Consider the following 12782-nt stretch of genomic DNA (forward strand, 5'->3'; position numbering starts at 1 on the left):
GGAAATCATGAGTCAATCACTTTGTTCCCCACCAAGTTCAAGGGGATTGCCACTTTTCTTTCTGTATGACAAGACTCTTCTGGGCTGATCTGATCACTTGGGATGTAAGATGTCCTTTAGCTCTGTATTTATATCTTTCTAGCCAGGGCATGCACTGCCATTTCAAGTGTTCAGCTACATCTGGTTCCTCTTTATTTTACATATCCAGTGGGAGATGTTATTACTGGAGGCGTGAGTACTAGAATTGATTCAGGAGCTGCTGTAAGCCCCTTGCAATTGGTGTAGAATGGAAGCAAGGTTTTTTGTTTTGTTTTATGGCTATCCTTCTAGAGAGAGCATGCCCACCTAAACAGAAACCTCTCCTCTAATTGTGTCAATAAATAATAGCGTGTTGCCAGTAGGAATGTAAGGGGAATCTTGTATTTACCCCTAGATAACTTAGCATTATCTAGCTACAACCAGAGGTTAGTTAAGAGACAGTTAAGCTCTCTTTGCTCACCACCTTCCTCAGGATAGATATTTGGACTCTAAACAAACAGCAAGTGCTATTTCTTTAAACTTGACTAGCTGTCTGTCTCCAAACTTAATTGTGGACATAATTGGACTTTGAAATAAATACTGCCTGATGAAACAAAATACATGTAAAAATATGGAGTCAGCTCTGAAACAACGGCGGTTATTTATTTTTCCAACTATTGCGGATTGGGGAGTGGTGGTGTTATGCATTTGCTCTTATATTTTAATAATGAAGAGGACTTCTGCTCTACTCTCCCAGAGGCAGTATATTTACTTTCTTTCTCTTTCTGTTTATTTCTTCATCCTCTCTTTGCTTTTTCCCCAGCGCAAGAACAGATCTTCCTTTAATTAACGACAAGGCCAGGGTGGGTTTAACGGTGCAGAGGCAGAGCCCTTACGATCCTTCCTGGACCGCCTCCCTTGAGGCCTGGTGGGCTCACCGTGCTTCCAGTCCATAAAACAGGCAGGTGTATTAGGCCTCCTGCAGGCCCCCATAGGCATCCAATCTCTCAGAACTAGCTTCCTCCCCTGCCATTGGGTGGAAAATCAGGTTGGCTGTTTAGATGGGGTTATCTTCAATTGACAGAGGTCAGAGCAAAGCAGGAAGTAAGGGAGAGGCCTCAGGATAAATATTTTCCTTCAATTATTTCTCTAAGATTTTCTATCAAAGGACAATATGATCTTCAGAGCCTATATTTTCTCTTTGATATTAAAATACTTCTCTTTATTGTCTATTAGGATGCTGGTCAGACCTTCTAAATAATTATTATATGATAATATGTAATAATCCTTAAACCTTTTTTTAGTGTGAACATACTTTTTTACTTTTTACCTTTTGGCATCTAGTAAAGTGACTAGATAAAGATAATTTTATATATTTTAGATACATTAACTTTATGTATAGATAATTATAAGATATGGAGAATAGCAACACAAACTTTTAAAATAACAAAATAGGCCTGCGAAACAGAGGATTGCGGTTCGATTCCCAGTCAGGGCACATTCCTGGGTTGTAGTCCAGTTCCCTGCAGGCCAACTCCCAGCAGGGGATGCACAAAAGGCAACCATACATTGATGTTTCTCTCCCTCTCTCCTTCCCCTCTAAAGATAAATAAATAAATAAAATCTTTAAAATAAAATAAAATAACAAAATATATAAACATTGTAAAGTGCGGACTTCAAAAGAAAAAATAATATTTTGTTATATATGTTATAAGATGTAATATATTTACATTCATGAAAATTATCCTGAATCAAAAAATCAGTGATTAAGGTAATTTCCATACAAATTAAAAACTATCTCATTTTTTGCTAAAAAAAGTTTTCCTTCAAACCTAGTTTAACCACTAGTCAAGTTGAGGATCAAACCACCTTCTATCTCCTGGGCCTATTTCTGAATTAGTAGAATCTGGAGGGAATCTGACCTAAGGGTTTTGAGATTCAAAAAAATTAAAAAGCATGACTGGTTTATAAAAATGTGTGTCTCCATTCCGCTCCCTTCCTTGTAGCACGACCCAGCTCAGAGGACTTGCACCAAATGTGGGTCACGGCCAGCTCGGTTTTTTGCCCCACCCTCTCTGTGTTTGCCTTCAAGACCAGACTCCCTCCTCTCTCCCGTCTCGTAACCATCAAGATAGCAAAAGGCTGGTTATTACACAAGCATTTGCTGAGACTTGCTAAAAAAAGAAGCAGCAGCAGCAGAAAAGAAAAGGAAAGCCAAAGTAAAAGAAACAGTCATTTCAAGACAGAAAAGGCCAATTCAAAAGCATTAACTAGTTACATTGCAATCTGATAACATGATGACTTGATCTCAGCAATTTTTCCTGAATAATGGATAAAGGAGACTCAGGGAAAGGGTGGCCCTACTGGACCAGGTATTTAATGGCAGCAAATGTGGTTTGTTTCTAGAGCGGATGCTTTCTACTTACGTGTAGGGAGTTAGAAACACAATATTTTTGTGACATAAATTTTTCTGCTCCATTGTTTATTCTTTGTGTATCGGGATTCTAGCCATAGTGGTTTTGCCAACCACAGTAACTTTTATGAATTTAAGCTCCATGATTAGTAAAGGATTGCCATATTTTTTTATGTTTGGGGGATTTTTTATTAAATTAAAGAGAGAAAAACCAATTACATGGTTGAAAATAATAGGCATTCAAATTCTATTATTTTTAAAATTTGCCTCGGATATTGATCAATAACAACCTAAAACTGACTTTATCCTTCTCATGTTCAAACTTCCATGATTAGTGAGTTAGAGGCACAAACTCAGATGAGGCTGAGAACTCAGTAATTTTCAGTTTTATTGTAAATTTATTACCTGTAAATATGTGTGTAAAACCCCAGACCTGGCCAGTCAATCCTTCACCAAGGACAGTGGAATATCTGTTGTGCGTGGTGGTTACAGAAGACCCAGCCCTGACAGAAATTTTGGTGCTCTCCTCTGCTCCAATACCCCATGATGAATGCCCTGAACTTTGTATCGCAGCCTTTTTTCTGATTGAAACCTCGTGATACTTCCTGATAATCCACTTGAATAAATAGTTTGAATTCAATAGTGAGGTTTGCACAGTGAAGACTTTTCTATCAGAACAGTTCAAAAATCTTCATAGATTTGTGAGCTTCAAGCTTTGCCATCCTCTTACCTTTCTTAAAGTCTACCAGTGAAATTCTGTTTGAATGGCCAGAGTCAATTCGGCCTAATGTCCAAAAGGATTTTCTTCCAAACCTCAATGCTACGAACAAATGTGTTGCCTATTTCACCTAAAAATTATGCTTTAATAATTTCAAGTCTAAATTCTTCGGTCAGTATTGAGGTGAGCTTCAGGCAGGCTATTCCACTACTGACCTATTTATTCTGTGTTTGTGTCTTTAGAATGAAATCAATTGAAATACAACAATTGTTAATAAGTTATATTGGCCGCTATTGACCTTGAACTAAGCAATAATTCGTTCCAACGTAACAAAGATACTAGCTGTTGATACTTTTACAAAACCTGCACCTTAGTGAGCATGATTTTCTGACAGGTATTTCACAGATGGTCAAACAAAATTCAATGTCACCTGTAGTGTTTGTATGCTTTCTTTAAGGTGTCTCACCCTTTGCAAACTTGTCTGCTTACTTAGACTCCACACAATTGGTAGTTTTTTAAAAATTTGACTCTTGGGATTGTGTTTTCACAACATCAAAGTGTGCTGTAGGGAGGGGAATGGTAGCAGCCGGAGAGGTAGATGCTGTCTAGGAAGACAGTTTGCTGAGATTTAAAAAGCGCTGGTTTAGGAACCAGAAAGCCTGGTTCCGCCGAACAGCTTAACGACTGTGAACATGCAATTTAATCTTTCTGGTTTTCAGTTTCCTCATCTGTAAGATGACCCAGCTGGATTGGAAAACTTCTACGACCCCCTCCAACTCAGAATACTTGAATATGTATGGTTTTAAAATACTCTGACATGTCTTCTAAAGCCCTTTCACATATACTTTATCAAGCTCTCCTCAAAGAATCCTTACAGTATACAGGGCAAGTCTTTACAGGACAGAGAAGTTAGGTGTGATTTAGACGTGTCTGTGGGAAGTGAGGTGACTGCCTATTGGATAAATAGCAGCGCTGGAACGTAAACGCAGGTCTTCTGACCTCAGCAAATGCCTATGTAAACCACGGAAAGACACAAGAAAAAGCAAAACTGTTCGGAATCATTGGTCACATGCACGAATTCTACTACTCCTATTTCCTTTAGTTTCTCAAACCACTCTACACTCAAACTAAAAGTAAATAACAGAAATAAAACTAACAAAATGCCCAGTGCTCTATTGTGATATGAATATAGGGGTAATTACGAGGATTGAAAGATAACAGCTGAGCCCTGGGTGGGTAAGTTTGAAGCCGGGGTGCTGAGAGAAGTTATGATTCACTTATGATCACTCGTTACCAGAAATGCAGAAATAAGGTACAGGGGGTGGTAAGGGGGAAAAGCCACGAGGAAGACCAGGGATTGGGAAACTCTTACTACTAAGCTAGGTAAATTGAGAGACTTTTGGACTAAAATATTTGAAAATCAATAGCATACAAAAAACATAAATATGTACTATGTAGGAAGGAAGACTAGGATAGAATATAAATTTGATGGTTCTATTGCAATAAAAATGATTGTCACTGCAAAATTACATGTCAAAAAGAGCGATAGGGTTTAGGAAATACACACTGAAATATTCAAGGGTAAAGGACATGGTGTGTGGGACCTACTCCCAAATAGTTCAGAAAAAAATGCGTGTGTATATACGTACATGGCAAAATGTCAACCATGGATGAATCTGGGTAAAGTATACATGAGAGTTCTTTCTACAATATATATATGAGAAAACTACTACTATTTGTACAACCTTTTTGTAGGTCTAAAACGATTTCACAATTAAACAGTAGTTAAAAGGGGGGTAATAAGAGCATAGTCACTTAGCAATTAAACAAGACAGCAGGACTCTTAACAGAGCTGAAAAAGACTTCCCATTATCTTTCATGAAGAGATCAATGGACATAAATGATTGTCTCCCTTTGTTCTCTAAGTCACTCTGACATCTTGGACTTCTCTTCGAAACACTGTGGGTTTAGACTAAATCGGTGATTTTAAACCGTCGTGTGGATTCTGGAAAGTGTTTTCGGGCCTGGAAGAGCAGAACGAGAGTTGCTCTCAGCCTGCTCTCCATCCTGTCCCCATCCAACCGGAGCAGCTGCCCGTTATTTGGAAGGATGGTGCAGCTGTTTAAAGAAAGGCTCCCACTGCTTCTGAACAATTTTCCCCCGAAGCTCCTGAACCAGATGACCTGTGAGAACAATTTCAGTTATGAAGGCATGGACTTGAGGTGTTTGGGGGAAAACTATGTTATATCAGATGTTGGCAAAGCAGGACGTATGGGCCGAAGGCAGCCTACAGACTGTCTGTGTGGCGCCCACAGGCCTAGAATGATTTTTACATGTTTAAATGATTGGTGGGGGGGAGGATATTTTTTGACCCATACAAGTTACATGAAATTTAAATTTCAGTTTCTGTGAATGAAGTTTGGTAGGAGCACAGCCACAGCCATTTGTTTCTAGATTGTCTGTGACTGCCTTCACTTGCAACAGCAAACCTAAATGGCTGTACCAGACACCAAGAGACTTCGTGTCCAAAAATTCTCCGTATTCATTATCTGACCCTTACAGAAAAAGCTGGCCAACTCCCGTGTTGTATATACAAAAGCCAGTATAAATTCTACATTTCAGAAAAGCCAGTGGCTTCTGTATAGACATTCAGCTCAAAAGGACGTGGCCTTCTAAGGAAGCTCAGCATTACTGGGGTCCACACAGGCTGGAGTCCAACTGTGAGCTGCGCTTACTCATTCTAGCATCACAGGCTTCATTTTTGAAGTTGGTGGTGATTTGATAGTTCATCTGTGCCCCTTCCCACCAGATCCTAGCCTCTCCCCGTACAATGTCCAAAGGAACTTCTAGTGCCCTCTATAATTCCCTCCCAGGGACATTTGCCCTATAGAAGGGATCTAAAAGAACCCTTTCCCAGGGGTGGGGGTCTCAGGCATTTGGGCAAGATAGTGGGCACTTGAGAGGACATGCCAACCCTGGTGTGCCCCTCAGATCCACCGTTTCCCCATAAGGTTGGCCTTGGTTCCATCTCTTCCTTGATTCACCAGGTAGTCGATTTCTTCAAACCAAAAGAGATACTTTCTACTTTCTGTTGCTATCTGACACATTTAGTCTTGACTGGGGAATAAAAACCCACTCAGTTCCATAAGGATATGGAAGATCAGCACAGATTATAGACAGAAGGTGATAGTGATGTTTCTGTCCTGATACACACCCAATCAAGACACGTCCTGATGTTTCTGTCTTGAGGGTAATACACTAAGCTCCTGTCTGGCTCAAGGTTTCTGCGAAGATCAACAGTTAATGAATGAGGAAGGTACTTTGTAATGATGAGTGAAAGTGTCCCTGAACTGGAGCAATATAACTATAATGTATACACAGTTATTATTGTTAAGCTAAAAGCAAGCCAAGGTTAAAATTAAGAAAATCATTAAATGAATAGTCTTTTTGGTTTTTTTTAGTATGTACGCACATAGGAGACAGCTTAGCTGCCCTAACCCTGACAGATACAACATCCACTTTCCTTCTCAATGACGCATGAAGTGAATGTCCTTGCTAGAACTGCCGTAGCAGTTTCACGGACTGTGTGGCTTAAACAGAAATTTATTGTGTCACAGTTTTTGAGGCTAGAAGCCCACGAACAATGTCAGCAGAGCTTAGTTCCTCCCGGGCAGGAAGGGCATGTTCCAGGCCCCTTTCCTCAACTCGTAGACAGTTGTCTTCTCCCCGTGTCTCTTCACATCATCTTCCCTCTACGAGTGCGCGTGTTCAAATCCCCTCTGATTTTAAAGACGCTAGTCACTTTGGGTTCAGACGTACCCTGGTGTTCTCTCTTTAACCTGGTTACTTCTGTAAAGACCATGTCTCCAAATAAGGTTGCATTCTGATGTCCTGGGGGTTAGAACTTCAACGTATGAATGTAGGCACCACACAACTGAACCCAAACCATGAAGGACGGTTTATAGTTCACTTTTAGGTGCAAAGCCCCTTTCTTGAGGACTGATCCTTCAATGACCCATTGATTTTGGCGAAAAAAGCTTCTTCCTCCTTTACTCTCTCAGTGTCGAGCAGGGCATGTCTCATTTCCTTTCCTGAATCTGGCTCACTGAAATGGAGAAGCAAAAGCAGCAGCGTTCCCTCTACAATATTAAAGAAAATGATCAGGTGACGAAGATACCTGCCGCGTGGAATCCCAGGCACAACCCCTCCGTGTTCTACTCTTTCCAGACGCAGATCTTGCCCCAAGAAGTTAGGAACCGCAGGTGAGAAGACACGGAACCACTTTGTCCTAAGAGCACAGAAAAGGGAAAGGTGTGTCTGGGGCTGCCGGCAGGCTGCTTGCTGGCCCAGCTCCAGAGCTCGGTGTGATCAGAAGCCTCCGCGAATGGGTGTTCACTAATCTAGAGGGAAAATCAAAAAGAATATTCGTATAAGGAACGACTCAGTGGTGGGACACGTACAAATACCAGATTTCACTTCGTTCTGCCAAGGAGCGCATGCTTTATGGAACACAGACATTGAACGAGTCTGTTTTTTCTTGTGGCTGGAATATCTCTTAAGTGTGGGAATTCAAAATAAAGTATAAGGGTAAGAAAACCTGAGAATTAGATTAAAATTACAAAGTTTACATTAGAACTTTAAATTTCTAAGAATATATTTTTAAACATTGAACTAAATTTATTTGCTGTTTTAATAAAAGCTCTCCAGCTAAAACATTATTGCAGCAGTCAGCCCGTCCCATAGTCCCCTGAGTACGTGCACCTCCAAAGCTTAAAATATAGCCTTCATTTTCATTTGTCATGTACTAACATGTACTGCACATCTCAGTGCAGGTAATTACTGAAAATGTCTTTGATGCGGTAAGACAGGTTCTTCCTAATTCTCCTGTTCTGACTCTTCAGGGTTCAGTAATAAACTCTGAAAGTGAGGACAACTCAAAAGCCTTTTATGAAGCCTTCCTCAAATTTTTGTTCAAGCAGTGACCAGTTTAGTTATTAGCTGTACGCCTCCCCTGCTACCAATAATTGCTCAGTGGTATGAAAGCTGTGTAGGAGATTATCAGTGAGGTGCATACCAGCTCACAAATAATGGTTAAAGGTTGAAAGATCTGCGTTGTCATCTCCACGCCTGTGGCGTTGAACGGAAGCAAGAGCCTGAACATGAAATCCTCAGTTACCTTTTGTAGCCTCTTGATTTTCCAGCCCATGCCATTGTCTGTTTGCGAATGCCTTTCCACTGTGCAAGGGCTGAAAGTGTACCTGGTGGTTTTAAACCAACAGAGAGAGATGGTGGTGACAGCCACTGAATCCCGGTTGGATGGACATTATTGGCATAGCGACTATAATAAAAAAGAAACAGCCTAGCAGTTTGTGGACACCTGCTCATCGACAGGTCGGCACTGTGCCAACCTTAACGTGCACACAAATCATCCGGGGCATCTTCTTTTTGGAGAGGGGACTTAATTTCCCTCCCTCCACCTTTATTGAGGGTTAATTGACATATAACGTTATATTAGTTTCAGGTGTACCATACACCAATTCCATATTCGTATCTATTGCAAAGCCACCACCACAATAAGGCTAGATGACATTCATCACCACACACAGTTATATTTCATTTGTCTTCCTCACAAGTAAGTGTATTGGGGTCCGGCAGGCCCAGGGCAGGGCCCAAGATCCTGCTTTTCTAACAACCTCTCAGTGACTGCTAAGCTACACTCAGCTCTTGCCTAAACTGAACTAGGCAAGAGCCTAGTTCTTTCATATTTAATACTTAAATTTGAGACAGAGATATTAGTATTTCCTTTAAGGCAGACATTGAAAGAGAGGTTAAAAAATTCATAAATGAGGAAGGCTAGATGAAATTTGTCACATAGCCGAGCCCCTACTCTTTCCGGTACTCAGAAATAACACCCCCGAGGAGGAATAGGTGCTTTGCTCTCTTTTTTAAAACTTGCACCTCAACTATGCCTATCGACCTATGATATTTGTCTAAAATTCAGGTCCTCAGGCTCCACCTCAATCTATTACATTAGAATCTATGGATGACATGCTTAGGAAAAGGCACTTTGGTACCTGGGTGATTCTTGCAATCAGGGAAGTTTAGGAAACGATGAGCACCTGGGTCACGCTGTGGCTTTGAAAACCCAAACAAGGAGTGGTGACACACTGCGTTTATTAGAGCTTGAGAAAGAACCCTGTCCGCTCAGGCGAAGAGGAGCCCAGAGCCCCGTTCGTGCTTTTCTGCTTCGCTGCAAAGGGCTGCTGGGGCCCACGGAATGAAACTCGTTGGTTTCATGACGTGGGGGATAGGTTTAGACCTGTATCTTATAACAGGGTGCTAAAGAGCCATATCTAATTATGTCACTTTTAATTGTACGGTGAAAGCAACAACAGCCACAGAGTTTTCTTTTTTCTCTTTATCAAGTGAATGATCTTTGTCTCCCAATCCAATTACAGAGCATTGTAAAATTAAAGCTCATCTGAATATTTTCCATACCCAAAGTCCATAATTAAATTTTTTAGTAGGACCGCTCCATGAGATCAGAATAGAGTTGATTATTTACCTCGCTTTGAGAGGGTAACTTGGTGCCAGGAAGTTTTATCTCAAATATTTCGCTACAGCTCTGACTGGTAAATAAAGGGCGGAAGTAGTAGACGTTTTAAAGTAAACACTGAGGACTCCCTCAGTTTCCTGATACTGTGTCCTGGCTTTGAAAAACCACGTTTAGGCATTTGCAGCCGTTCCACTTCCAGACCCGCCCCCGGGCCCAGTTTGGGGGCAAAGATTCGGGCCCTGCACGTCGAAGACTTGCCAGAAAAAGAAAAGCTAAAGATGGAAGCTGAGCAACTTCACAAAGTAGTGAAGTTGCAGAGACAACAGGTGTCTAAATGTTCTGAAGAAAGAAAAAGCTACATTGAAGAACATTCTGGAGAGGATCCTCTGCTGAAAGGAATTTCAGAAGGACCCCTTTAAAGAATAAGGCAGCTGCATTATTTCATAAATAATGAAATATTATTCCATAAATAATATCCTGGGGAGAAACATTATCCTCAGTGGAAGAACAGCTTGTTTTAGTTTTTTCTTTTTCTTTCTTTTTTTTTTGGATTTGCAGATTGCTTTAGCATTTAAAGAATATTTTCCTTTTTTTTTTTTTAGTTTTTTCAAAATAAAACTGACATGCTTTTTAAAGAAGGAAAAAAAACACATTTAGTATACTGCAGTACTGTACATTATTAAAAGGTACTCTAGGATCTTGATATAGTTAAGTTAAGGTACTCACAAAATATATAATTTATTAGCTAAATTTGTTCTGTTACTAACAAAACCTAATAACTTAATAACTAGAAGACCTTGGATTTTCTTATATATTTCTGTATTTTGAAGAAAATATATTTATATATGACCATTTTCCAATGAAATATCACATTTCCTTTTAAAATTAACAGGATATTTCAAACATGTCAAAGACATATACTAAAAGTGACACTTACGTATGTCACTTGCTACGGCATAATTCCCTAAGCACAGAATTTGCTGCGAGGTAGGCCAACCAATATAAACAGAAATTTGAAGACAGCCCACTCTATGTTTGAAGCCTAGTCCCAGCCAGTTACTAAACTTTTCTGAGCCTCCATTCCCTCATCTGTAAAACAGGACATTTCCTTACTGAGTTATGCATTAGACAAGAGATAGATGAATGAGCAAGCATGTGGTAGATGATTACCGAATGGTAATCATAAAACAGGGTGTAATTGCTGAACTGACGAAAGGTCCCCCCTTTAATGATTATCACTATGAGGCAATCTCAAGGAATGAATTCCCCCGTCACCCCTTCAGCGGAGTTTCTGTGTTTACTTCTTCCACCGGAGTGCAGCGAACTCACACGATAAATACATTGTACTCACTCCAATTTACCTACATACACTAAACAAGGCAGAAAAATCATGGAAAGAGGCAAAAACCTGCCCAATTTTAAATTACCCAGACACTTAGCCTGATATTCCACACAGTGAGCAAATACTCCGGCACAAATATGAGATGAGAAAAGTGAATCTTTTTCTCAGTTGGCCTTGCTTCCAACGGGCCTCTCAAAGTACGAACATTTTGCTGTACAAAGTATAATTCTAGTGCCTTAAAATATGTATTTCTCTGCAAAATATTCCTAAAGCACAAGTTAACAACTGCACTTTGTCTGCTGCTTAACCGAAAAAAACAACGCTCCGCTTCAAAGCTGGTGGGAACGCTGGCTGCATGGGAATTATTGAGAAACGTTATCTCTCTCTCTGAAGTAACAACTTCCTGAGGAATTTTCCAATGCAATTTTAAAAAATCTTTTGAAATAATTTTAGATTTGCAGAAGTTGCAAAAATAGTTCAGAAAATTGGTGTTTACCTTTTACCCAGTTTCTCTACTGTTAACTTACATGACTATAATTATCCAAAGCGAAGGATAACACTGGTACAAAATTATTAACTAAACCACAACACTTACTCGAATTTTGCCAGTTTCTCCCCAGTGTCCTGGGTCGGATCCAGGATCCTACCTTTCATTGATTTGTTATATTTTCTTAGTCTCCGCCAAGCTGTGACAGTTCCTTGTCTTTGTTTTTCATGACCTTGACTTGTGACTCCGTGAAGGGAGAGAGAAGTATAACAAGTCAGCATTTTAGAAATGACTTAAGCAGGTATTGATTTCTTAGGTAATTCTGTGTAAACCCAAAACCAGGATATTTTCTACAGTGGATTATTGATTGATCGTCATTTTGCCATTTTACACAAGTAAAGGTACCAGATGCAGTTATTTGAATGAATATAACTGCTCAAGTGACACCCAGACGAATAGGCCGTGCATGCTCTCGGACAGTTACTGCCTTACAGCAGGAACCAAGTCAGACGCCCGTGGAAGAGCCTGCTGGTAGAGCCCCCATTTCTAACTCCTCGGATGGACTAGAGATTCAGCATTCTGACTTCAGGTTTCATCACTATTGATTTCTTAGTAATTTTTATGTCTTTTATTCAAAAGAAAGTAAGCTAAATCTCATAGGCAATAAGAATCATTGCATGCAGAAATTCTTTTTTAAGGAGTGATGATTTTAAGAGCAGTAATTATCTCTTTGGTACGAGTATGTTTAAAAATATCCTTCAATTATAAACATTAAATGGGCATTAACTACAAACATAGCATCTTTTAAGGGTTTTAAAGAATGGTGGCAAAAATGGAAAATAATAGTTGAAGGTGGGCAAAGAAGGGAGGTGGTGATGGGGGACATCTGTAATAGTGTCAACAATAAAATAATAATAACAACAGTTGAGACACAAGAGGTTTAAAAATTTTGTGAATGGAATTGAAAGAGTAATATCTATCGATCTGTCTAGATTAACTAATAAAAAGGCAGAATTTTTATTGCACTTTTGAATATCAATGGCAACATTTAAGGTTTTTTCCCCAAGTTTAAATAAGATCCATATATACGCTGTCCACGAGGGACCCACTTCAGATCGAAAGGCACACAGAGACTGAAAGTAAAGAGATGGCAAAAGATATTTTATGCAAATGGAATTTTAAAAAGCTGGAGTAGCAATACTTACATCAAACAAAATAGACTTTAAAACAAAGGCTATAATAAAAGAC

The 12782-nt window shown here is 39.7% G+C and overlaps 2 protein-coding genes across 2 annotated transcripts in view; both read left to right on the forward strand.

Moving 5' to 3' along the window:
* Positions 1–7259: 7259 nt before the first annotated feature.
* LOC118980212 (guanine nucleotide-binding protein G(I)/G(S)/G(O) subunit gamma-11-like) lies at positions 7260–10152 on the forward strand. The gene is given in 3 exon segments (XM_037036701.1): positions 7260–7411; positions 9905–10105; positions 10107–10152. Coding segments are annotated over 3 exon segments (399 nt in total).
* Positions 10153–12032: 1880 nt separating this feature from the next.
* The window catches only part of POLI (DNA polymerase iota), a 30517-nt gene continuing 29767 nt past the window's right edge, over positions 12033–12782 (forward strand). Inside the window, exon 1 of the mRNA XM_037034461.1 lies at positions 12033–12123. The gene's annotated coding sequence lies outside the window, so the exon portion shown is untranslated. The remainder of the gene's footprint in view (positions 12124–12782) is intronic.

Source organism: Sturnira hondurensis, unplaced genomic scaffold, assembly GCF_014824575.4.
Source record: "Sturnira hondurensis isolate 20B ecotype Veracruz unplaced genomic scaffold, ASM1482457v3 Scaffold0001872, whole genome shotgun sequence".
Taxonomy (NCBI): Eukaryota; Metazoa; Chordata; class Mammalia; order Chiroptera; family Phyllostomidae; genus Sturnira; species Sturnira hondurensis.